Below are 26,972 nucleotides of genomic sequence, written 5' to 3'. Positions count from 1 at the left end.
CCGTGCCCTGAAATTTTATTTACAGGCAACTAAAGATTTTCGACAAACTTCTTCCCTGTTTGTCGTTTATTCTGGACAGAGGAGAGGTCAAAAAGCATCTACTACCTCTCTATCCTTTTGGCTTCGTAGCATAATACGTTTAGCCTATGAGACTGCTGGACAGCAACCTCCTGAAAGGATTACAGCTCATTCTACTAGAGCTGTGGCTTCCACTTGGGCCTTTAAGAACGAGGCCTCTGTTGAACAGATTTGCAAGGCTGCAACTTGGTCTTCTCTTCATACTTTTTCCAAATTTTACATATTTGACACTTTTGCTTCTTCGGAGGCTGTTTTTGGGAGAAAGGTTCTTCAGGCAGTGGTTCCTTCCGTATAGAGATCCTGCCTGTCCCTCCCGTCATCCGTGTACTTAGCTTTGGTATTGGTATCCCATAAGTAATGATGACCCGTGGACTGACTACACTTAACAGGAGAAAACATAATTTATGCTTACCTGATAAATTCCTTTCTCCTGTAGTGTAGTCAGTCCACGGCCCGCCCTGTTTTTTAAGGCAGGTCCAAATTTTTTAATTATACTCCAGTCACCACTGCACCCTAAAGTTTCTCCTTTCTCGTTTGGTTCCTGGTCGAATGACTGGGTGTGACGTAGAGGGGAGGAGCTATATAGCAGCTCTGCTTGGGTGATCCTCTTGCACTTCCTGTTGGGGAGGAGTTAATATCCCATAAGTAATGATGACCCGTGGACTGACTACACTACAGGAGAAAGGAATTTATCAGGTAAGCATAAATTATGTTTTTTTTTATATTGCTTGTTAACTTGATTTAAAGTGTTTTCCAAGCTTGCTAGTCTCATTGCTAGTCTGTATAAACATGTCTGACATAGAGGAAACTCCTTGTTCATTATGTTTAAAAGCCATGGTGGAACCCCATAGGAGAATGTGTACTAAATGTATTGATTTCACTTTAAACAATAAAGATCAGCTGTTATCTTTAAAAGAATTATCACCAGAGGATTCTGACGAGGGGGAAGTTATGCCGACTAACTCTCCCCACGTGTCGGACCCTTTGACTCCCTCTTAAGGGACTCACGCTAAAATGGCGCCAAGTACATCAAAGACGCCCATAGCGATTACTTTGCAGGACATGGCGGCAATCATGGATAATACCCTGTCAGCGGTATTAGCCAGACTGCCTGAATTCAGAGGAAAGCGCGATAGCTTAGAGCGCGCAGATGTTTTAAGGCCCATGTCTGATACTGCGTCACAATATGCAGAAGCTGAGGAAGAGCTTCAGTCTGTGGGTGACATCTCTGACTCGGGGAAACCTGATTCAGATATGTCTACTTTTAAATTTAAGCTTTAGAACCTCCAGGTTCATTGCTCTGAATGACTGTGACACAATTGCAGTGCCAGAGAAATTGTGTAGACTGGATAAATACTACGCGGTGCAGGTGTGTACTGACGTTTTTCCAATACCTAAAAGGTTTACAGAAATTATTACTAAGGAGTGGGACAGACCCGGTGTGCCATTTTCCCCCCTCCTATTTTTAGAAAAATGTTTCCAATAGACGCCACTACACGGGACTTATGGCAGACGGTCCCTAAGGTGGAGGGAGCAGTTTCTACTTTAGCAAAGCGTACCACTATCCCTGTCGAGGACAGTTGTGCTTTTTCAAATCCAATGGATAAAAAATTAGAAGGTTACCTTAAGAAAATGTTTATTCAACAAGGTTTTATCCTGCAGCCCCTTGCATGCATTGCTCCTGTCACTGCTGCTGCGGCGTTCTGGTTTGAGTCTCTGGAAGAGGCCTTTCAGACAGCTACTCCATTGACTGAAATACTTGACAAGCTTAGAACACTTAAGCTAGCTAATTCTTTTGTTTCTGATGCCATTGTTCATTTGACTAAACTAACGGCTAAGAATTCTGGATTCGCCATCCAGGCGCGTAGGGCGCTATGGCTTAAATCTTGGTCAGCTGACGTGACTTCAAAGTCTAAATTACTCAACATTCCCTTCAAGGGGCAGACCCTATTCGGGCCTGGTTTGAAGGAAATTATTGCTGACATTACTGGAGGTAAGGGTCATACCCTTCCTCAGGACAGGGCCAAATCAAGGGCCAAACAGTCTAATTTTCGTGCCTTTCGAAACTTCAAGGCAGGTGCAGCATCAACCTCCTCTGCTACAAAACAAGAGGGAACTTTTGCGCAATCCAAGCCGGCCTGGAAATCTAACCAGGCCTGGAGCAAAGGCAAGCAGGCCAGAAAGCCTGCTGCTGCCTCTAAGACAGCATGAAGGAACGGCCCCCTATCCGGCAACGGATCTAGTAGGGGGCAGACTTTCTCTCTTCGCCCAGGCGTGGGCAAGAGATGTTCAGGATCCCTGGGCGTTGGAGATCATATCTCAGGGATATCTTCTGGACTTCAAAGCTCCCCCCCCACAAGGGAGATTTCACCTTTCGAGATTATCTGTAAACCAGATAAAGAAAGAGGCATTCTTACGCTGTGTGCAAGACCTCCTAATAATGGGAGTGATCCATCCAGTTCCACAGATGGAACAAGGACAGGGATTTTATTCAAATCTGTTTGTGGTTCCCAAAAAAGAGGGAACCTTCAGACCAATTTTGGATCTAAAGATCTTAAACAAATTCCTCAGAGTTCCATCGTTCAAAATGGAAACTATTTGGACAATCCTACCTATGATCCAGGAGGGTCAGTACATGACCACAGTGGATTTGAAGGATGCTTACCTTCACATACCGATTCACAAAGATCATCATCGGTTCCTAAGGTTTGCCTTTCTAGAAAGGCATTACCAGTTTGTGGCTCTTCCCTTCGGGTTAGCTACAGCCCCAATAATTTTTACAAAGGTTCTGGGTCTCTTCTGGCGGTCCTAAGACCACGGGGCATAGCAGTGGCCCCTTATCTAGATGACATCCTGATACAGGCGTCAAACTTCCAAATTGCCAAATCTCATACGGACATAGTGTTGGCATTTCTGAGGTCGCATGGGTGGAAAGTGAACGACGGAAAGAGTTCTCCATCACCCCTCACAAGGGTTTCCTTCCTAGGAACTCTGATAGATTCTGTAGAAATGAAAATTTACCTGACGGAGTCCAGGTTATCAAAGCTTCTAAATTCCTGCCGTGTTCTTCACTACATTCCGCACCCTTCGGTGGCTCAGTGCATGGAAGTGATCGGCTTAATGGTAGCGGCGATGGACATAGTGCCATTTGCGCGTCTAAAGACCGCTGCAATTATGCATGCTCAGTCAGTGGAATGGGGATTACACAGATTTGTCCCCTCTGCTAAATCTGGATCAAGAGACCAGAGATTCTCTTCTCTGGTGGCTATCTCGGGTCCATCTGTCCAAAGGTATGACCTTTCGCAGGCCAGATTGGACAATTGTAACAACAGATGCCAGCCTTCTAGGTTGGGGTGCAGTCTGGAATTCCCTGAAGGCTCAGGGATCGTGGGCTCAGGAGGAGAAACTCCTCCCAATAAATATTCTGGAGTTAAGAACAAAGGGAATAACCCAATAGGGGGCGCTACTAAGAACGGTGTATAATATATATGTAGGCCCACGTGACCATATATGGATGTTTCAGACAAACAATCAACAAAGTACTAAGATAACATAGATACAATGTAAGTGTGTGTATTCACAATATTATACCCAATCCTAGATCAGGATGATAGACAAATATACAAAGTCCAGGATAACCCAATCTGGTATAGGTATCTGTCTTCTATGGGACTGGAGGCAGCACTCGATCTTCACCCTCCAAAGGTTATAAATCTAAAATCAAACACAGGAAAGAGGCGCCGTATGTGTGAATCTGAAGAAGCCAACGACAAATATAAGACATGTGCAGGGTACTCACAATGTGAAAAGGCACTCCAATGTGCCTATAGGGGCAGGCTGGTATTCACAGCAAACCAGCTGGCTGAACCGGCTAACCAGGATACCCAAGGTAGAGGACTCTATGTCTTGATGGACTGTGTATACTGGATCCAGCAATGTGGGAACAGGAGCTAGGTGCAAACACAGGCACACCACTGTGTGAATCTGTAGGAGTACACAGGTAAATATGCAATCTGTGCAGGGTACTCACATTCTGTAGCGGCACTCAGTTGTGCCAGTAGAGGCAGGCTGGCTTTCTCAGCAACCCAGCTAGCTGTGTAGAGTATGAAGCAGGATACTAGGCAGCAATCAGGATTGGCAGGTAGCTCAGAAATGGACAATTGCAATGAGGATATATGGTTAAAAGAAGGATTTTAATAAAAATTAAAAGCAATAAAATACATATATTCCTCATGCACAGTAAGTAAGTAGCATGCAACGCGTTTCTCTGTGTCAACCGTTTCCTCAGGCATGTGTTCTAACTCTACATAAACATCTTATAAAGGCCTGAGCTACCTGTATTGCCCCACCCTTCATGACAAAAGAAACCAATCACAAAGGCCCTTTGTTTAATTGCCCATTAGTTGATACACCTGCACACTTCTCATACCAAACCCTAATATGCTTGCAGGGCTTGTACATGTGTTGTATTAAATGGGGGAGGAAAACCTAACTAAATGTCTTTTTGAAAAAAGTGCCCCAGTTGAGGATCATAATAACATTACTGAATGTTTAAAGAATAACATATATGCTCCCGGTATGTGGCCTTAAATAAATAACATACTCTCTGCGATTGACCTCATTCTATAACCATAAAACCAAATATTCATACCTGTCTGCTGGTCTTTGGCGTAGTACCTAACAAATACACAAAATATCCAAATATATAGAAAAATTTCGATATTTGGATATTTTGTGTATTTGTTAGGTACTACGCCAAAGACCAGCAGACAGGTATGAATATTTGGTTTTATGGTTATAGAATGAGGTCAATCGCAGAGAGTATGTTATTTATTTAAGGCCACATACCGGGAGCATATATGTTATTCTTTAAACATTCAGTAATGTTATTATGATCCTCAACTGGGGCACTTTTTTCAAAAAGACATTTAGTTAGGTTTTCCTCCCCCATTTAATACAACACATGTACAAGCCCTGCAAGCATATTAGGGTTTGGTATGAGAAGTGTGCAGGTGTATCAACTAATGGGCAATTAAACAAAGGGCCTTTGTGATTGGTTTCTTTTGTCATGAAGGGTGGGGCAATACAGGTAGCTCAGGCCTTTATAAGATGTTTATGTAGAGTTAGAACACATGCCTGAGGAAACGGTTGACACCGAGAAACGCGTTGCATGCTACTTACTTACTGTGCATGAGGAATATATGTATTTTATTGCTTTTAATTTTTATTAAAATCCTTCTTTTAACCATATATCCTCATTGCAATTGTCCATTTCTGAGCTACCTGCCAATCCTGATTGCTGCCTAGTATCCTGCTTCATACTCTACACAGCTAGCTGGGTTGCTGAGAAAGCCAGCCTGCCTCTACTGGCACAACTGAGTGCCGCTACAGAATGTGAGTACCCTGCACAGATTGCATATTTACCTGTGTACTCCTACAGATTCACACAGTGGTGTGCCTGTGTTTGCACCTAGCTCCTGTTCCCACATTGCTGGATCCAGTATACACAGTCCATCAAGACATAGAGTCCTCTACCTTGGGTATCCTGGTTAGCCGGTTCAGCCAGCTGGTTTGCTGTGAATACCAGCCTGCCCCTATAGGCACATTGGAGTGCCTTTTCACATTGTGAGTACCCTGCACATGTCTTATATTTGTCGTTGGCTTCTTCAGATTCACACATACGGCGCCTCTTTCCTGTGTTTGATTCTGGAGTTAAGAGCAATATTCAATGCTCTTCTAGCTTGGCCTCAGTTAGCAACCCTGAGGTTCATCAGATTTCAGTCGGACAACATCACGACTGTGGCTTACATCAACCATCAAGAGGGGACCAGGAGCTCCCTAGCGATGTTAGAAGTCTCCAAGATAATTCGCTGGGCAGAGACTCACTCTTCATCTATCAGCGATCCATATCCCAGGTGTAGAGAACTGGGAGGCGAATTTTCTAAGTTGTCAGACTTTTCATCCGGGGGAGTGGGAACTCCATCCGGAGGTGTTTGCTCAATTGGTTCATCGTTGGGGCACACCAGAATTGGATCTCATGGCATCTCGCCAGAACGCCAAGCTTCCTTGTTACGGATCCAGGTCCAGGGACCCATAAGCGATGCTGATAGATGCTCTAGCAGCACCGTGGTTCTTCAACCTGGCTTATGTGTTTCCACCGTTTCCTCGGCTCCCTCGACTGATTGCCAAAATCAAACAGGAGAGAGCATCGGTGATCTTGATCGCGCCTGCGTGGCCACGCAGGACCTGGTATGCAGACCTGGTGGACATGTCATCCTTTCCACCTTGGCCTCTGCCTCTGAGACAAGACCTTCTACTACAAGGTCCTTTCAATCATCCAAATCTAATTTCTCTGAGACTGACTGCCTGGAGATTGAACGCTTGATTTTATCAAGGCGTGGCTTCTCTGAGTCAGTCATTGATACCTTTATACAGGCACGAAAGCCTGTAACCAGGAACATCTACCATAAGATATGGCGCAAATATCTTCATTGGTGTGAATCCAAGAATTACTCATGGAGTAAGGTTAGGATTCCTAGGATATTGTTCTTTCTCCAAGAGGGTTTGGATAAAGGATTATCAGCTAGTTCTTTAAAGGGACAGATTTCTGCTCTGTCTATCCTTTTGCACAAGCGTCTGGCAGAGGTTCCAGACGTCCAGGCATTTTGTCAGGCTTTGGTTAGAATTAAGCCTGTGTTTAAACCTGTTGCTCCTCCATGGAGCTTAAACTTGGTTCTTAAGGTTCTTCAAGGAGTTCCGTTTGAACCCCTTCATTCCATTGATATCAAACTTTTATCTTGGAAAGTTCTGTTTTTGATGGCTATTTCCTCGGCTCGTAGAGTCTCTGAGTTATCAGCTTTACAATGTGATTCTCCTTATCTGATTTTCCATACAGATAAAGTAGTTCTGCGTACAAAACCTGGGTTTTTACCTAAGGTAGTTTCCAACAAGAATATAAATCAAGAGATTGTTGTTCCATCATTGTGTCCTAATCCTTCTTCAAAGAAGGAACGTCTTTTACATAATTTGGACGTAGTCCGTGCTTTAAAGTTTTACTTACAAGCGACTAAAGATTTTCGTCAAACATCTTCCCTGTTTGTTGTTTACTCTGGACAGAGGAGAGGTCAAAAGGCTTCGGCAACCTCTCTTTCTTTTTGGCTTCGGAGCGTAATACGCTTAGCCTATGAGACTGCTGGACAGCAGCCCCCTGAAAGGATTACAGCTCATTCTACTAGAGCTGTGGCTTCCACCTGGGCCTTTAAAAATGAGGCTTCTGTTGAACAGATTTGCAAAGCGGCGACTTGGTCTTCGCTTCATACCTTTTCAAAATTTTACAAATTTGATACTTTTGCTTCTTCGGAGGCTATTTTTGGGAGAAAGGTTCTACAGGCAGTGGTCCCTTCCGTTTAAGTACCTGCCTTGTCCCTCCCTTCATCCGTGTACTTTAGCTTTGGTATTGGTATCCCACAAGTAATGGATGATCCGTGGACTGGATACACCTAACAAGAGAAAACATAATTTATGCTTACCTGATAAATTTATTTCTCTTGTGGTGTATCCAGTCCACGGCCCGCCCTGTCCTTTTAAGGCAGGTCTAAATTTTAAACTACAGTCACCACTGCACCCTATGGTTTCTCCTTTCTTGGCTAGTTTCGGTCGAATGACTGGATATGGCAGTGAGGGAGGAGCTATATAGCAGCTCTGCTGTGGGTGATCCTCTTGCAACTTCCTGATGGGAAGGAGAATATCCCACAAGTAATGGATGATCCGTGGACTGGATACACCACAAGAGAAATAAATTTATCAGGTAAGCATAAATTATGTTTTTTCTGAGTCGGTTATTGAGACTATGATTCAGGCTCGTAAGTCTGAAGATATAGCATAAATATCTGCATTGGTGGGAATCCAATGTATGTATGTATGTATTGGTTACTTGTAAAGCGCAGCTAATCACCCGTAAGGGTCTCAAGGCACTGCTCATTTTATCAACCTTGGAAGGATGAAAGGCTGAGTGGACCTCACCGGGGATTGGACCTGCAACCCTTTGGTTGCTACAGAGTTCAGCCACAGTGCCTTAGCATGCTGAGCTATCTGTCCGGCTACTCTTGGAGTAGAGTTAGGATTCCGAGGATTTTGTCTTTTCTCCAGGAGGGTCTGGAGAATGGTTTATCTGCAAGTACCTTGATGGGTCAAATTTCTGCTTTATCTATATTGTTACACAAGCTTCTGGCGGATGTGCCAGACATTCAGTCTTTTTGTCAGGCTCTGGTTAGAATCCGGCCTATGTTTAAGTTTGTGACTCCTCCTTGGAGTCTTAATTTAGTTGTTGTTCAACAGGCTCCGTTTGAGCCTATGCATTCTTTGGATATTAAGTTGTTATCCTGGAAGGTTTTGTTTTTGGTTGCTATCTCTTCGGCTCAAAGAGTTTCAGAGCTTTCACCGTTGCAGTGTGAGTCTCCTTTTCTTATTTTTTCATTCTGATAAGGTATGCTCTAGGTTTCCTTCCCAAGGTTGTTTCGGATAAGAATATTAATCAAGAAATTGTTGTTCCTTCTTTGTGTCCTAATCCTCCTTGTCATAAGGAACATTTCTTTCATGTAATTAGCAAGAGTCCATGAGCTAGTGACGTATGGGATATACATTCCTACCAGGAGGGGCAAAGTTTCCCAAACCTCAAAATGCCTATAAATACACCCCTCACCACACCCACAAATCAGTTTTACAAACTTTGCCTCCTATGGAGGTGGTGAAGTAAGTTTGTGCTAGATTCTACGTTGATATGCGCTCTGCAGCAGGTTGGAGCCCGGTTTTCCTCTCAGCGTGCAGTGAATGTCAGAGGGATGTGAAGAGAGTATTGCCTATTTGAATTCAATGATCTCCTTCTACGGGGTCTATTTCATAGGTTCTCTGTTATCGGTCGTAGAGATTCATCTCTTACCTCCCTATTCAGATCGACGATATACTCTTATATATACCATTACCTCTACTGATTCTCGTTTCAGTACTGGTTTGGCTTTCTACTACATGTAGATGAGTGTCCTGGGGTAAGTAAGCCTTATTTTCTGTGACACTCTAAGCTATGGTTGGGCACTTTTTATATAAAGTTCTAAATATATGTGTTCAAACATTTATTTGCCTTGATTCAAGATGTTCAACGTTCCTTGTTTCATATTTGGGATAATGCATATGAATAAATCAATTTTTTTCTTACCTTAAAATTTGACTTTTTTCCTGTGGGCTGTTAGGCTCGCGGGGGCTGAAATTGCTTCATTTTATTGCGTCATTCTTGGCGCGGACTTTTTTGGCGCAAAATTTTTTTCTTTGTTTCCGGCGTCATACGTGTTGCCGGAAGTTGCGTCATTTTTGACGTTTTTTTGCGCCAAAAGTGTTGGCGTTACGGATGTGGCGTCATTTTTGGCGCCAAAGCATTTAGGCGCCAAATAATGTGGGCGTCTTTTTTTGGCGCTAAAAAATATGGGCGTCACTATTGTCTCCACATTATTTAAGTCTCTTTGTTTATTGCTTCTGGTTGCTAGAAGCTTGTTCACTGGCATTTTTTCCCATTCCTGAAACTGTCATTTAAGGAATTTGATCAATTTTGCTTTATATGTTGTTTTTTCTATTACATATTGCAAGATGTCCCAGATTGGCCCTGAGTCAGAAGATACTTCTGGAAAATCGCTGCCTAGTGCTGGATCTACCAAAGTTAAGTGTATTTGCTGTAAACTTGTGGTATCTGTTCCTCCAGCTGTTGTTTGTAATGAATGTCATGACAAACTTGTTAATGCAGATAATATTTCCTTTAGTAATGTTACATTACCTGTTGTTGTTCCATCAACATCTAATACTCAGAGTGTTCCTGTTAACATAAGAGATTTTGTTTCTAAATCCATTAAGAAGGCTATGTCTGTTATTCCTCCTTCTAGTAAACGTAAAAGGTCTTTTAAAACTTCTCATTTTTCAGATGAATTTTTAAATGAACATCATCATTCTGATTCTGATAATGATTCCTCTGGTTCAGAGGATTCTGTTTCAGAGGTTGATGCTGATAAAACTTCATATTTATTCAGAATGGAATTTATTCGTTCTTTACTTAAAGAAGTCTTAATTGCATTACAAATAGAGGATTCTGGTCCTCTTGATACTAAATCTAAACGTTTAAATAAGGTTTTTAAATCTCCTGTAGTTATTCCAGAAGTTTTTCCTGTCCCTGATGCTATTTCTGAAGTAATCTCCAGGGAATGGAATAATTTGGGTAATTCATTTACTCCTCCTAAACGTTTTAAGCAATTATATCCTGTGCCATCTGACAGGTTAGAGTTTTGGGACAAAATCCCTAAGGTTGATGGGGCTATCTCTACTCTTGCTAAACGTACTACTATTCCTACGGCAGATAGTACTTCCTTTAAGGATCCTTTAGATAGGAAAATTGAATCCTTTCTAAGAAAAGCTTACTTATGTTCAGGTAATCTTCTTAGACCTGCTATATCTTTAGCGGATGTTGCTGCAGCTTCAACTTTTTGGTTAGAAGCTTTAGCGCAACAAGTAAACAGATCATAATTCTCATAGCATTGTTAATCTTCTTCAACATGCTAATAACTTTATTTGTGATGCCATCTTTGATATCATTAGGGTTGATCTCAGGTATATGTCTCTAGCCATTTTAGCTAGAAGAGCTTTATGGCTTAAAACTTGGAATGCTGATATGTCTTCTAAGTCAACTTTGCTTTCCCTTTCTTTCCAGGGTAATAAATTATTTGGATCACAGTTGGATTCTATTATCTCAACTGTTACTGGAGGGAAAGGAACTTTTTTACCACAGGATAAAAAATCTAAAGGTAAATTTAGGTCTAATAATCGTTTTCGTTCCTTTCGTCACAATAAGGAACAAAAGCCTGATCCTTCACCCACAGGAGCGGTATCAGTTTGGAAACCATCTCCAGTCTGGAATAAATCCAAGCCTTTTAGAAAACCAAAGCCAGCTCCAAAGTCCACATGAAGGTGCGGCCCTCATTCCAGCCCAGCTGGTAGGGGGCAGATTACGATTTTTCAAAGAAATTTGGATCAATTCAATTCACAATCTTTGGATTCAGAACATTGTTTCAGAAGGGTACAGAATTGGCTTCAAGATAAGGCCTCCTGCAAAAAGATTTTTTCTTTCCCGTGTCCCAGTAAATCCAGCGAAGGCTCAAGCATTTCTGAAATGTGTTTCAGATCTAGAGTTGGCTGGAGTAATTATGCCAGTTCCAGTTCTGGAACAGGGATTGGGGTTTTATTCAAATCTCTTCATTGTACCAAAGAAGGAGAATTCCTTCAGACCAGTTCTGGATTTAAAAATATTGAATCGTTATGTAAGGATACCAACATTCAAAATGGTAACTATAAGGACTATCCTGCCTTTTGTTCAGCAAGGGCATTATATGTCCACAATAGATTTACAGGATGCATATCTGCATATTCCGATTCATTGAGATCACTTTCAGTTTCTGAGATTCTCTTTCCTAGACAAGCATTACCAGTTTGTGGCTCTGCCGTTTGGCCTAGCAACAGCTCCAAGGATTTTTACAAAGGTTCTCGGTGCCCTTCTGTCTGTAATCAGAGAACAGAGTATTGTGGTATTTCCTTATTTGGACGATATCTTGGTACTTGCTCAGTCTTCACATTTAGCAGAATCTCATACGAATCGACTTGTATTGTTTCTTCGAGATCATGGTTGGAGGATCAATTTACCGAAAAGTTCATTGATTCCTCAGACAAGGGTAACCTTTTTAGGTTTCCAGATAGATTCAGTGTCCATGACTCTGTCACTAACGGACAAGAGACGTCTAAAATTGATTTCAGCTTGTCGAAACCTTCAGTCTCAATCATTCCCTTCGGTAGCCTTATGCATGGAAATTCTAGGTCTTATGACTGCTGCATCGGACGCGATCCCCTTTGCTCGTTTTCACATGCGACCTCTTCAGCTCTGTATGCTGAACCAGTGGTGCAGGGATTACACAAAGATATCTCAATTGATATCTTTAAAACCGATTGTACGACACTCTCTGACGTGGTGGACAGATCACCATTGTTTAGTTCAGGGGGCTTCTTTTGTTCTTCCGACCTGGACTGTGATTTCAACAGATGCAAGTCTGACAGGTTGGGGAGCTGTTTGGGGGTCTCTGACAGCACAAGGGGTTTGGGAATCTCAGGAGGTGAGATTACCAATCAATATTTTGGAACTCTGCGCAATTTTCAGAGCTCTTCAGTCATGGCCTCTTCTAAAGAGAGAATCGTTCATTTGTTTTCAGACAGACAATGTCACAACTGTGGCATATATCAATCATCAAGGAGGGACTCACAGTCTTCTGGCTATGAAAGAAGTATCTCAAATACTGGTATGGGCGGAATCCAGCTCCTGTCTAATTTCTGCGGTTCATATCTCAGGTATAGACAATTGGGAAGCAGATTAGCTCAGTCGCCAAACGTTACATACGGGCGAATGGTCTCTTCACCCAGAGGTATTTCTTCAGATTGTTCAAATGTGGGGACTTCCAGAAATAGATCTGATGGCTTCTCATCTAAACAAGAAACTTCCCAGGTATCTGTCCAGACCCAGGGATCCTCAGGCGGAAGCAGTGGATGCATTGTCACTTCCTTGGAAGTATCATCCTGCCAATATCTTTCCGCCTCTAGTTCTTCTTCCAAGAGTAATCTCCAAGATTCTGAAGGAATGCTCGTTTGTTCTGCTGGTGGCTCCAGCATGGCCTCACAGGTTTTGGTATGCGGATCTTGTCCGGATGGCCTCTTGCGAACCGTGGACTCTTCCGTTAAGACCAGACCTTCTGTCACAAGGTCCTTTTTTCCATCAGGATCTCCAATCCTTAAATTTGAAGGTATGAAGATTGAATGCTTGATTCTTAGTCAAAGAGGTTTCTCTGACTCTGTGATTAATACTATGTTACAGGCTCGTAAATCTGTATCTAGGAAGATATATTATCGAGTCTGGAAGACTTACATTTCTTGGTGTCTTTCTCATCATTTTTCCTGGCATTCTTTTAGAATTCCGAGAATTTTACAGTTTCTTCAGGATGGTTTGGATAAAGGTTTGTCTGCAAGTTCCTTGAAAGGACAAATCTCTGCTCTTTCTGTTCTTTTTCACAGAAAGATTGCTAATCTTCCTGATATTCATTGTTTTGTACAAGCTTTGGTTCGTATAAAACCTGTTATTAAGTCAATTTCTCCTCCTTGGAGTTTGAATTTGGTTCTGGGGGCTCTTCAAGCTCCTCCGTTTGAACCTATGCATTCACTGGACATTAAATTACTTTCTTGGAAAGTTTTGTTTCTTTTGGCCATCTCTTCTGCCAGAAGAGTTTCTGAAGTATCTGCTCTTTCTTGTGAGTCTCCTTTTCTGATTTTTCATCAGGATAAGGCGGTGTTGCAAACTTCTTTTAAATTTTTACCTAAGGTTGTGAATTCTATCAACATTAGTAGAGAAATTGTGGTTCCTTCATTGTGTCCTAATCCTAAGAATTCTAAGGAGAGATCATTGCATTCTTTGGATATAGTTAGAGCTTTGAAATATTATGTTGAAGCTACTAAGAATTTCCGAAAGACTTCTAGTCTATTTGTTATCTTTTCCGGTTCTAGGAAAGGTCAGAAGGCCTCTGCCATTTCTTTGGCATCTTGGTTGAAATCTTTAATTCATCATGCTTATGTCGAGTCGGGTAAAACTCCGCCTCAAAGGATTACAGCTCATTCTACTAGGTCAGTTTCTACTTCCTGGGCGTTTAGGAATGAAGCTTCGGTTGATCAGATTTGCAAAGCAGCAACTTGGTCTTCTTTGCATACTTTTACTAAATTCTACCATTTTTATGTGTTTTCTTCTTCTGAAGCAGTTTTTGGTAGAAAAGTACTTCAGGCAACTGTTTCAGTTTGATTCTTCTGCTTATAATTTCAGTTTTTTTCATTATAAGATTTAAACTTTATTTTGGGTGTGGATTATTTTCAGCTGAATTGGCTGTCTTTATTTTATCCCTCCCTCTCTAGTGACTCTTGCGTGGAAGATCCACATCTTGGGTAGTCATTATCCCATACGTCACTAGCTCATGGACTCTTGCTAATTACATGAAAGAAAACATAATTTATGTAAGAACTTACCTGATAAATTCATTTCTTTCATATTAGCAAGAGTCCATGAGGCCCACCCTTTTTGTGGTGGTTATGATTTTTTTGTATAAAGCACAATTATTCCAATTCCTTATTTTTTCTATGCTTTCGCACTTTTGTCTTATCACCCCACTTCTTGGCTATGCATTAAACTGATTTGTGGGTGTGGTGAGGGGTGTATTTATAGGCATTTTGAGGTTTGGGAAACTTTGCCCCTCCTGGTAGGAATGTATATCCCATACGTCACTAGCTCATGGACTCTTGCTAATATGAAAGAAATGAATTTATCAGGTAAGTTCTTACATAAATTATGTTTTTTTGCACAACCTGAATGTTGTTTGTGCATTGAAATACTATTTACAGGCGACTAAGGATTTTTATCTTTATTTGTTGTTTTTTCTGGGAAGTGTAAGGGTCAGAAGGCTACGGCTACTTTTCTTTCCTGTTGGTTGAGGGGTGTTATTCGCTTGGCATACAAAACTGCTGGTCAGCAGCCTCCTGAGATGATCACGGCTCATTCCACAAGGGCTGTTTCTTCTTCTTGGGCTTCAAAAATGGAGCTTCTGTGGAACAGATTTGCAAGGCTGCCACTTGGTCATCTTTACATACTTTTTCTAAATTTTACAAATTTGATACTTTTGCTTCAGCTGAGGCTTCTTTTGGGAGAAAGGTTCTTCAAGCAGTGGTGCCTTCTGTTTAGGCTAACTGTCTTGTCCCTCCTTTATCATCCATGTCCTCTAGCTTGGGTATTGATTCCCAATAGTAATTATGATGATCCATGGACTCACCGTGTCAAGAAAGAAATACATTTATCAAGTAAGCATACATTTTGTTTTTGACCATAATAGTCATGTAAAGCTTAGTCATTTCTTCATTTTTATATGTTTAAAGATGACCAGATTGTGACCCCCCTTTGTTTTGTGTCTTATAAATATATATTTGTTATGCTATTAAATTGATTCATTAAAACAATGCAGACCTAATATTAAAGAGCGAGCTGCTTCTGCTAGTGTATGAATTGGTGAGGTTTGTTTCACTGAAAAGTGAAAACTTAGTTAATCTAAACCAATATTCATATTTTGTTTGCCTCTTAAAAGTATAGTGAATTGTTCCGTTTACTGTATCCTCTCTTTACTTTTCTGTCATTGTTTTAGATATTTGTGCTCTGGTTTTTATTTCTCTCACACCTGCTTTCTCTTTCTCTTGTAGGTTGTCGTCACTACCCCATGAGGAAGAAAAGAGGTAATTTCTGTTCTCTCTTGTGAGACATTCTAAGTAGACGTTCTTGCAGTTGCCTTTAGCATTTTGTCTCAGGGACTGTTTCTGTTAGTTTCATTAGTCATGGGCCACCTCATAAGATGTAAAAAAGTAGTCTAGTGGAGTAGAAGGAAACACCAACCATAATGCTGTGTGGTGGATCTCCAGACCCTATATATAACTTAATTACTTTATCTCTTTCCTATGACATGGAGAGTCCACAACATCATTCCAATTACTATTGGGATATTCAACTCCTGGCCAGCAGAGGAGGCAAAGAGCACCCCAGCAAAGCTTTTAAAGGGACAGTCTACACCAAAAATTTTCTTATTTAAAAAGATAGATAATCCATTTATTACCCATTCCCCGTTTTTGCATAACCAACACAGTTATATTAATATACTTTTTTATCTCTATGATTACCTTGTATCTAAGCCTTTGCAGACAGCCTCCTTATCTAAGTGCCTTTGACAGACATGCAGTGTAGTCAATCAGTGAAGACTCCTAAATAACTTCACGGGAGTGAGCACAATGTTATCTATATGACACATGTGAACTAGCAAAGTCTAACTGTGAAAAACTTTCAAAATGCTCTGAGCTAGGAGGCGGTTTTCAACTGTTTAGAAATCAGTTTGAGCCTAGCTATGTTTAGCTTTTCAAAAATACCACCAAGGGAACAAAGCAAATTTGATGATAAAAGTAAATTGGAATGTTGTTTAAAATTGCATGCCCTATCTAAATCATGATAGTTTAGTTTTGACTTTACTGTCCCTTTAAGTGTAACCGCCTTACCCATAATCCCCAGTCATTTTCTTTGCCTCTGTCAATTGAGGTTGTGCAAAGTTGGTGTCTGAAGAATTTAATCTTTTTATGGGTATTTTTCCCTGCAAGCAAGGATTGGGGTCTAGCTGTGTCCACGTCATTCTCTTGAATAAGAGTAGTGGTGGCTTTTAGCAGTTAAAAGGTGACGAAGAAGTCTTTGCTTTACTTTTAACATTTTGCTACCCCTTTGTGGAAAGCCAGAGTTAGTTACTCTGTTCTTTCTTTTCCTACAGCCCCATGACAGTGAGCGAAGTGCATGTCACACCTAAGGATCAGCATCTAATATGCAGTTGGATCTAAGGTAAGAGCCTTTGCCTTCTAGGTACAGAAGGACAGCAGCACTTAAGAGTTTAATCCTCTTTTTCAGATCCTTGTTTCTAAGGGACATAATAATCCTTATTTAATTAAGGATTCATATGGGGACAATATATTATGCACACTAAATATGGACAGTATATTTGATGAAAGGGTCAATTGCAAACTTTATTCTGTATGAGACTTGAGGGAAACAGTTCTGTCATTTGGCTAAGGGATGTAAAGAGTTAATAGTAAAGGAGGTCCTTTATTATTTCACATGTGGCCATGTATGAGGCTATAGGCTATTTAGGGCTTATTGGTGTTGAAACGGGAAAGCCATTTTTTAACTGTTTTTCACTTGCGCATTTTTTTCTCTTAATAGAAATATTGCGCAGTTTATTTTAAGCCCCGCTCACGTGACGCCCACACTTCCGGTTTAGCGGAGCAGTGCCGTTGTAACTTCAGTAATCTTTTACTACGGAGGAGAGGATCACCAGCTCTTCTTGTCTCAGCTGTATTTACTTATACTACCCGGATCGTTTGAGTAGCGGGTCTCTTCAAGGAGTCAGTTTTTTCCTCTTACTAGTGGGGTATTTCTTTCGGCAGTAGGAGCCTCAGGCAATCTGAGGTTTTTTTCTAAAAGTTACCTTTTATGATTATTATTAAAATGTAATATTTAATTTTCTTTGATAATTATTTGAATTGAATTTGCTTAATTTCTTTAATTTTGCCATTTCTTGTGGGACTTGTTACCTCATATCCATGGACATAGAGCATGATCAGTCGATCTCCATGGATAAATGTTTCCATCTTAATGGGAGGAGAGCCCTCTGCTTCATTCATTACTTGTGGGAATTAAGAACCTTGCCACTAGGAGGAGGCAAAGACACCCCTGCCAAAGTCTTAAATACCTCCCCCACTCCCCTCATCCCCCAGTCATTCTTTGCCTTTCGTCACAGGAGGTTCGCAGAGAAGTGTCGGAATATTCTGAGTAGTCTCTTATGGTGGGTAGTACTCTTCACAATGGGACTGGAGTTTTAAGTAGTTCTGTCAGCCTCTCAGTGAGAGCATGGATGAAAGTTAAAGTCCGGAGATGCAGGGAGTGTCGTCTTTGCGAAACAATCCCGACTCAGATTAACAGCTCCCTAAGCAATCAGCGTGTGACGAGTTTCGCTGCCTGCTTTCTGCTCTCAAGTCCATGGCAGGAGCGATGCCTCTAACCTGTCACACTTGAAAGGCCGTGTTGCTGTTCCACAGCATAGATTCTGGTAAGATTGTTTCATTTTTTTATACATGTATAATAACTCTAGAAGACAGGGTCACAGTGTGACTCCTTTTATCTCTATAGAATCAAGGGTTAATATCTCCTGAGGGGGATTATTGAACAGTGGGGAATAATCTTATATGTTTATTTGATTGTATGCTGCTTTATGTGTGAGATGTTATGGGCTCATAGGCTGTTATGGAATATACAGGGTTCACTTTCACTTTGATAGCCATGCAGCTTACAAGCTTGGCGCACTTTTTCTCATAGCAGGGGCGGTCCTGCATTGTGCACCATATGATTATTTCCCTCTTTCTTGACCGGGTGTCTATCAGAGAGGAGTCCTAACTATCTGTACTGTCTGGGTCATGGGAGGTGGTGAGTGCCACAGACATTGGGATATAAAGGTGCAGTTTTTTTTTAATAAAGTGTATTATTTCTATAGTTCTCCGGTTATTGCACTAGCGATGGAGGATTCTGTTACTTAGAGTGCACGCCCTCTATTCCTAAAGAATTATTCCTGTTTATAATGTGAGGATGCTTTAGTACTGACCCCTAAATTATGTTCCATATGTCTTGATAATGTGATAATATCAAACATGTTTGATACCACTGAGCCATCCACCTCTGAGGAGTTGTCGTCCAGTGAGGTGCGTACCCTACATGCTTATGTCTCTACACATGCAGTTTCCTGTATCATTGCTGATCCTCCATCTGGAGGGGGCCATTTTTTCATCAGACGTTACTGCGCAGCTCAGACAGCGGTGTCTGTGGCCTTTAATGCTTTACCTCGCCCTGTTAAGCGCAAGTGAAAGGTTACATATTGCACTCCTTCCCAGAGTACATCAGATAATTTATTGGATTTAACTAATAGGGTTATCGGAGGATAAAGTTATTTCTGAGACTTCAGAGTATGAACATTCTGGGTCGGAGTCTGCTGCCTCTAAACCTCCGGCTGCGGAGGAACCAAACTTTAGTTTTAGGAATTTGTGCTTTCTTCTGCAGGAACGTTTTTGGCAAATTATGTGGTTCTAGAGGCCAAATTGCCTGAGGAACCTTAATTTCCTAAATTTGATAGAGTTTGAGGACAGGGTGGTACCCTATCCTTCCCTGCTCCTGTTACATGGCGAACATTATTAAGAATGAATGGGACTGGATTTCTTTTACAAGATACAATGAGTCCACGGATTTAATCCTTACTTATGGGATATCGCCTCCTGGTCAGCAGGAGGAGGCAAAGAGCACCACAGCAGAGCTGTATATATAGCTCCTCCCTTCCCTCCCACTCCAGTCATTCTCTTTGCCTGTGTTAGTGATAGGAAGAGGTAAAGTGAGGTGTTAGTTTAGATTCTTCAATCAAGAGTTTATTATTTTTAAATGGTACCAGTGTGTGCTATTTTTTCTCAGGGCTAGAGCTAAAGGCTTTTCAGCAATGGAGACTGGGGAGATTTTCATTCTTTCTGTGACTCCCATGCCGTTTGCTGCCCTGCTAATGCTCTTAACAGTTATTATCTAAGACCCTGTTTGTTCCCACAGATGTGCTGGAGGTGATGAAAAGAACATCTTCATTGTGTGGGACAAGTTCATGCTGCGCTCAGCATTAAGGTTTGTACAGTCGTTTTGCTTCTGGGAGAGACTGAGTAGCTCAGAACAGACTGGCATTTATTCCCTATACCGGGAAAGGGTTATCAGTTTGCACAGGGATACATTGTGTGCATGGGTCTACCCTTTTTATTCAATAAACTAAGCTGTACTATAAGTGGCAGAAGTTTTATATAAGGCCTAATGAGTATTAGCCAGCGGATACACATAGCTTGACACTAGGAGTTGTGTTTTCTGCTCGAGGGAGCACATTGGTTGTCACAGTACACTTTATTTAAGTTGTGTTGAGGTATTTTGATTACCGACATGTTTATTCCCATGCGGTCTCTATTTTCCGGAGTTAGTTTCTGCCCACGAGGAGCAGGGCTTACCGTTTTGCGCGCTTAGCACGCAGTTGATATCCGGATTCTGTCGATGTGGCAGCATGTCTAGAGGCTCCGGTGTGGCCTAAGTCAGCTTGTGTTTGTGAATCATCTCACAAGTGGTCTTAGACACACCGTTCACGGAGTACTGTGAGTGACTCGTGGGGACAGGTAGGCGCCGCAGCAGAGCTGTGGCGAGGTGCAAGTGATAAATTGTGTTCCTAAGACGTTATGCATTGTTAGAGTGTACACTTATTGGGGTGATCTACTGAAAGTCCTATAGGGATTCCCTGTTATTGCATTGTTTATTGCGGAGCAGTAAAAACTATACAGTTTATTTTTTAAAGACACAGTACACTAGTTTTTTCAGCAAATTTTCTCATAGTTCTTGCTTTTTATTTTTTAATTACAGTACCACGATCAATATTGCTATTGCTTGTTTTTTTGTCATGGCTGACCTTCAGGAAAGTACATGTTCTATGTGTTTAGATGCCAATGTGGAGCCCCCTATTCCTTTTTGTCCCTCATGTACTGAGAGGGCTTTACAGTTTAAAGAACACATTTTCTTTAATGCAAGTATATCTAAGGATGTTTCTCAGACTGATGAGACTCAGGGTATGCCGCAACTATCTCCCCAAGCGTCACAGCCTTTAACACCCGCTCAGGCGACGCTGTGTTCTTCAACTGCGTCCGCTTCATTCACCCTGCAAGATATGGCTGCAGTTGTGTCATCCACTCTTTCAGAAGTGTTATCTAAGTTGCCAGCTTTACAAGGCAAACAAAGTATTACAGAGGCCCATCTTGTTCCTGCGACTTCTGATGCTCTGATGACAATCTCCGATGTACCCTCCCAGGGCTCTTAATTGGGGGGTAGGGAGGCCCTGTCTGAGGGGGAACTGTCTGACTCAGGAAGTACATTGCCCCTGACAGATTCGGACGTCATGTCCTTCAGGTTTAACCTTAAACACCTCTGCCTTTTGCTACGAGAGGTTTTGGTGACTCTGGACGACTGTTACTATTGTGGTCCCACCAGAGAAATTGAGTAAGATGGACAAATACTTAGAGGTTCCTTCTTATTCCGATGTTTTTCCGGTTCCTAAGAGAATTTCGGAAATTATTGCAAGGGAATGGGAAAGATCGGGTATCCCGTTCTCCCCTTCACCTAATTTTAAGAAAATTTACCCTATAGCTGACACCGTTCGGGATTCTTGGCAGACGGTCCCTAAGGTGGAGGCAGCTATCTCTACCCTGGCTAAGCGTACGACTATCCCTATCGAGGACAGTTGTGCTTTCAAAGACCCCATGGATAAGAAGTTGGAGGGTCTTCTCAAAAAACTTTGTTCATCATGGGTTCTTATTACAACCGGCGGCCTGCATTGTAAAAGTCACAACTGCGGCTGCTTTTTGGTTTGACGCTCTAGAAGAGTCGCTTAGGTCTGAGATTTATTTAGAGGAAATACAGGATAGAATTAAGGCCCTTAAGCTAAAAGTTCGGGATTCTCCATCTTAGCACGAAGAGCCTTATGGTTAAAATCTTGGCCTGCGGATGTGTCCTCTAAATCCAAACCTTTGGCTATTCCTATCAAGGGAAAGACCCTATACGGGCCTGACTTGAAAGAAATAATTTCTGACATTACGGGAGGTAAGGGTCACCTCCTCCCTCAAGATAAAACATCTAAGCAAATGGGACGACAAAGTAATTTTTGTTCCTTTCGAAATTTTAAGGGAATTCCCTCTTCCTCTTCCACTAAACAGGAAGGGAATTATTCACAAGCCAAGCCCACCTGGAGACCCAACCAGGCTTGGAACAAGGGTAAACAACCCAAGAAGCCTGCTGCTGCTACCAAGACAGCATGAAGGGGCGGCCCCCGATCCAGGACCGGATCTAGTAGGGGGCAGACTTTCTCTCTTTGTCCAAGCTTGGACCAGAGACGTTCAGGATCCCTGGACACTAGAAATCGTGTCTCAAGGGTATCAGCTGGAGTTCAAAAATTCCTTCCCCAGAGGAAGGTTTCTTCTTTCACGATTGTCTGTAGACCAGATAAAAATAGATGCATTCTTACGTTGTGTAGAAGACCTCTCCTCCATTTGAGTAATTTGTCCCATTCCAATACAGGAACAGGGGCAGGGGTTTTACTCAAATGTTTTTGTTGTTCCCAAAAAAGAGGGAGCATTCCGACCCATTTTAGATCTCAAGAGTCTAAACAAGTTTCTCAGAGTTCCATCTTTCAAGATGAAGACTATTCAGACAATTCTTCCATTGATCCAGGAGGGTCAATATATGACTACCGTGGACTTAAAGGATGCATATCTTCATATTCCTATCCACAGAGATCATCACAAATTTCTGAGGTTTGCCTTTTGGACAAACATTTTCAGTTTGTGGCCCTTCCTTTCGGTCTGGCCACAGCACCCAGAATTTTCACAAAGGTTCTAGGGTCTCTTCTGGCGGTTCTCAGGCCGCGGGGCATTGCAGTGGTGCCTTATCTGGACAATATTCTGATCCAGGCGTCGTCTTATCTGCTGACAAAGTCTCATACCGACATTGTTCTGACCTTTCTAAGGACTCACGGGTGGAAGGTGAATCTAGAAAAGAGTTCACTAATTCCACAGACAAGGGTTCTTTTCCTGGGAACTCTAATCGACTCTATCCATGAAAATCTTTTTGGCGGAGGTCAGAAAGTTAAAGATTCTGAATACATGCAGATCCCTTCAGTCCAATCCTCGGCCATCAGTGGCTCAGTGCATGGAGGCAATTGGATTGATGGTGGCTGCAATGGACATCATTCAGTTTGCTCGTTTTCATCTCAGACCTCTACAACTGAGCATGGTCAGACAATGGAATGGAGATTATGCAAATTTGTCTCCTCAAATAGATCTGGATCAGGAGACAAGGGACTCTCTTCTTTGGTGGTTGTCGCTGGATCATCTGTCCCAAGGGACGTGCTTCCGCAGACCCTCATGGGTGATAGTGACAACGGACACCAGTCTACTAGGTTGGGGTGCAGTCTGGAATTCCCTGAAGGCTCAGGGTATGTGGACTCGGTCGGAGTCTCTATTCCCCATCAATTTTCTGTAGTTGAGAGCAATATTTAATGCGCTTCAGACTTGGCCTCAGTTGGCTTCGGCCAAATTCATCAGATTCCAGTCGGATAACATCACGACTGTGGCTTACATCAATCATCAGCGAGGAATAAGGACTTCCTTAGCGATGACAGAAGTATCCAAGATAATTCAGTGGGTGGATGTTATCTGTCAGCAATCTACATCCCAGGAGTGGACAACTGGGAAGCAGATTTTTTGAGCAGACAGACGTTTCATCCGGGGGAATGGGAACTCCATCCGGAGGTCTTTGCCAACCTGATTCTCAGATGGGGCAGGCCGGAGCTGGACCTTATGGCGTCTCGTCCGAATGCCAAGCTCCCGAGATACGGATCCAGGTCCAGGGATCCTCAGGCCGAACTGATAGATGCCTTGGCAGTGCCTTGGTCGTTCAACCTAGCTTATGTGTTCCCGCCGTTTGCTCTCCTTCTCCAGGTGATTGCTCGAGTCAAACAGGAGAGGACTTCGGTGATCCTCATCGCTCCTGAGTGGCCTCGCAGGACTTGGTATGCCGATCTGGTGGACATGTCCTCTCTGCCACCGTGGAATCATCCATTGAGACAGGACCTTCTCATTCAGGGACCCTTCCATCATCCGAATCTAATTTCTCTGCAGCTGACTGCTTGGAGATTGAACGCTTGATTTTATCTAAGCAAGGGTTCTCTGATTCGGTCATTGATACCTTGATTTAGGCACGTAAGCCTGTTACTAGACAAATTTACCATAAGATATGGCGTAAATATCTTTATTGGTGCGAATCCAAGGGCTACTCATGGAGTAAGATTAGGATTCCTAGGATTTTATCTTTTCTCCAAGAAGGATTGGAGAAAGGGTTGTCAGCAAGTTCCTTAAAGGGACAGATTTCTGCTCTATCTATTTTGCTACAAAAACGTCTGGCAGATGTTCCGGATGTTCAATCTTTTTGTCAGGCTCTGACTAGAATCAGGCCTGTGTTTAGACCAATTGCATTCCATAGATATTAAGTTGTTATCTTGGAAAGTTTTATTTTTGGTTGCTATTTCTTCTGCTCGCATGCTCGCAGAGTTTCTGAGCTTTCGGCATTACAATGTGATTCTCCTTACCTTATTTCTCCTGTTAAGTGTAGTCAGTCCACGGGTTATCCATTACTTATGGGATTATATCTCCTCCCTAACAGGAAGTGCAAGAGGATCACCCAAGCAGAGCTGCTATATAGCTCCTCCCCTCTACGTCATACCCAGTCATTCTCTTGCACCTAACTAATAGATAGGACGTGTGAGAGGACTGTGGTGTGTTAAACTTAGTTTTTATTTCTTCAATCAAAAGTTTGTTATTTTAAACGGCACCGGAGTGTGTTGTTTCTTCTCAGGCAGCATTAGAAGAAGAATCTACCTGAGTTTGTCTATGATCTTAGCGGTTGTAACTAAGATCCACTTGCTGTTCTCGGCCATTCTGAGGAGTGAGGTAACTTCAGAACAGGGGATAGCAGGCAGGGCTCACCTGCAAGGAGGTATGTTGCAGTATATTATTTTCTAAGGAATGGAATTGACTGAGAAAATACTGCTAATACCGATGTAATGTAAGTGCAGCCTTAAATGCAGTAGTAGCGACTGGTATCAGGCTGATATGTATGTATGTATACTCTGAGGTATTTCTGGGGAATGGAATTTCACTAAGAAAATACTGTCTATATTAAAGTAATATTTGAGCCTGCACTGCAGTGAAAGCGACTAGCAGCAGGCTTATTAATAACATTTCATAATTTTCATTTTTAAAACGTTTACTGGCATGTTAATCGTTTTTTCTGAGGTACTTGGTGATAAAACTTTATGGGCATGATTTTTACCACATGGCTGTCGTTTGTTTCTGAATAAAAACAGTTTACTGAGCTTCCCCACTGTTGTAATATGAGTGGGAGGGGCCTATTTTAGCGCTTTATTGCGCAGTAAAAATTTAGTCACAGTCTTCCTATTTCTTCCTCCATGATCCAGGACGTCTCTACAGAGCTCAGGGGTCTCCAAAACTAGTTTTGAGGGAGGTAATCACTCACAGCAGACCTGTGATAGTGTGTTTTGACTGTGATAAAAACGTTAATATTAAATTATCCGTTTTTTGGGTATTAAGGGGTTAATCATCCATTTCCTGGTGGGTGCAATCCTTTGCTAACTTAATACATTTACTGTGAAAAATTGGTTGCTATAACTATTTTGGTTCATTGTTATTTCAACTGTTACAGTTTTTTGTGCTTCTTAAAGGCACAGTAGCGTTTTTTATATTGCTTGTAAATTTATTTAGAAAAGTATTTCCAAGCTTGCTAGTCTCATTGCTAGTTTGTTTAAACATGTCTGACACAGATGAATCTCTTTGTTCACTATGTTTAAAGGCCAATGTGGAGCCCAATAGAAATTTGTGTACTAATTGCATTGATGCTACTTTAAATAAAAGCCAATCTGTACATGTAAAGAAATTATCACCAGACAACGAGGGGGAAGTTATGCCGACTAACTCTCCTCACGTGTCAGTACCTTCGCCTCCCGCTCAGGAGGTGCGTGATATTGTGGCGCCAAGTACATCAGGGCGGCCCATACAAATCACTTTGCAAGACATGGCTAATGTTATGACTGAAGTACTATCTAAATTGCCAGAATTTAGGGGTAAACGCGATCACTCTGGGGTAAGAACAGAGTGCGCTGATAATAATAGAGCCATGTCTGATACTGCGTCACAATTTGCAGAACATGAGGACGGAGAGCTTCATTCTGTGGGTGACGGATCTGATCCAAGTAAACTGAACTCAGACATTTCAAATTTTAAATTTAAGCTTGAGAACCTCCGTGTATTACTAGGGGAGGTATTAGCGGCTCTGAATGATTGTAACACGGTTGCAATTCCAGAGAAAGTAAGTAGGCTGGATAAATATTTTGCGGTACCGACGTGTACTGACGTTTTTCCTATACCTAAAAGGCTTACAGAAATTGTTAACAAGGAGTGGGATAGACCCGGTGTGCCTTTTTCACCCCCTCCTATATTTAGAAAAATGTTTCCAATAGACGCCACCACACGGGACTTATGACAGACGGTCCCTAAGGTGGAGGGAGCAGTTTCTACTCTGGCTAAGCGCACCACTATCCCGGTGGAGGATAGCTGTGCTTTTTCAGATCCAATGGATAAAAAGTTAGAGGGTTACCTTAAGAAAATGTTTGTTCAGCAAGGTTTTATATTACAACCCCTTGCATGCATTGCGCCTGTCATGGCTGCGGCGGCATTCTGGTTTGAGTCTCTGGAAGAGACCCTTAGCACAGCTCCATTGGATGAGATTATAAACAAGCTTAAAGTCCTTAAGCTAGCTAATTCATTTATTTCTGATGCCGTAGTACACTTAACTAAACTTACGGCTAAGAACTCCGGATTCGCCATTCAAGCGCGTAGAGCGCTGTGGCTTAAATCCTGGTCAGCTGATGTGACTTCCAAATCTAAATTGCTTAACATTCCTTTCAAAGGGCAGACATTATTCGGGCCCGGTTTGAAAGAAATTATCGCTGACATTACTGGAGGTAAGGGCCATGCCCTGCCTCAAGACAGGGCCAAACCAAGGGCTAAACAGTCTAATTTTCGTGCCTTTCGTAACTTCAAGGCAGGAGCAGCATCAACTTCCTCCGCTCCAAGACAGGAAGGAACTGTTGCTCGCTACAGACAGGGCTGGAAACCTAACCAGTCCTGGAACAAGGGCAAGCAGGCCAGAAAACCTGCTTCTGCCCCTAAGACAGCATGAAGTGAGGGTCCCCGATCCAGAAACGGATCTAGTGGGGGGCAGACTTTCTCTCTTCGCCCAGGCTTGGGCAAGAGATGTCCAGGATCCCTGGGCGTTAGAGATCATATCTCAGGGATATCTTCTGGACTTCAAAGCTTCTCCTCCACAAGGGAGATTTCATCTTTCAAGGTTATCAGCAAACCAGATAACGAAAGAGGCGTTTCTACGCTGTGTACAAGACTCTTACTAATGGGAGTGATCCACCCAGTTCCGCGGTCGGAACACGGACAAGGGTTTTATTCAAATCTGT

At 42.2% G+C, this 26,972-nt stretch overlaps 1 protein-coding gene across 3 annotated transcripts in view; it reads left to right on the top strand.

The window, feature by feature from the left end:
- The window catches only part of ARHGEF12 (Rho guanine nucleotide exchange factor 12), a 1,204,049-nt gene that overhangs the window by 711,935 nt on the left and 465,142 nt on the right, over positions 1 to 26,972 (top strand). For all 3 annotated transcript variants that reach the window (XM_053691590.1, XM_053691589.1, XM_053691591.1), the window contains one exon: positions 15,436 to 15,468. In XM_053691590.1, the coding sequence (XP_053547565.1) occupies positions 15,436 to 15,468 (33 nt within the window). The remainder of the gene's footprint in view (positions 1 to 15,435; positions 15,469 to 26,972) is intronic.

Source organism: Bombina bombina, chromosome 8 (genome assembly GCF_027579735.1).
Source record: "Bombina bombina isolate aBomBom1 chromosome 8, aBomBom1.pri, whole genome shotgun sequence".
In the NCBI taxonomy this organism is placed as follows: Eukaryota; Metazoa; Chordata; class Amphibia; order Anura; family Bombinatoridae; genus Bombina; species Bombina bombina.
The sequence above is the reverse complement of the archived record's forward strand: the minus strand, read 5'-3'. Positions and strand labels throughout refer to the sequence as shown.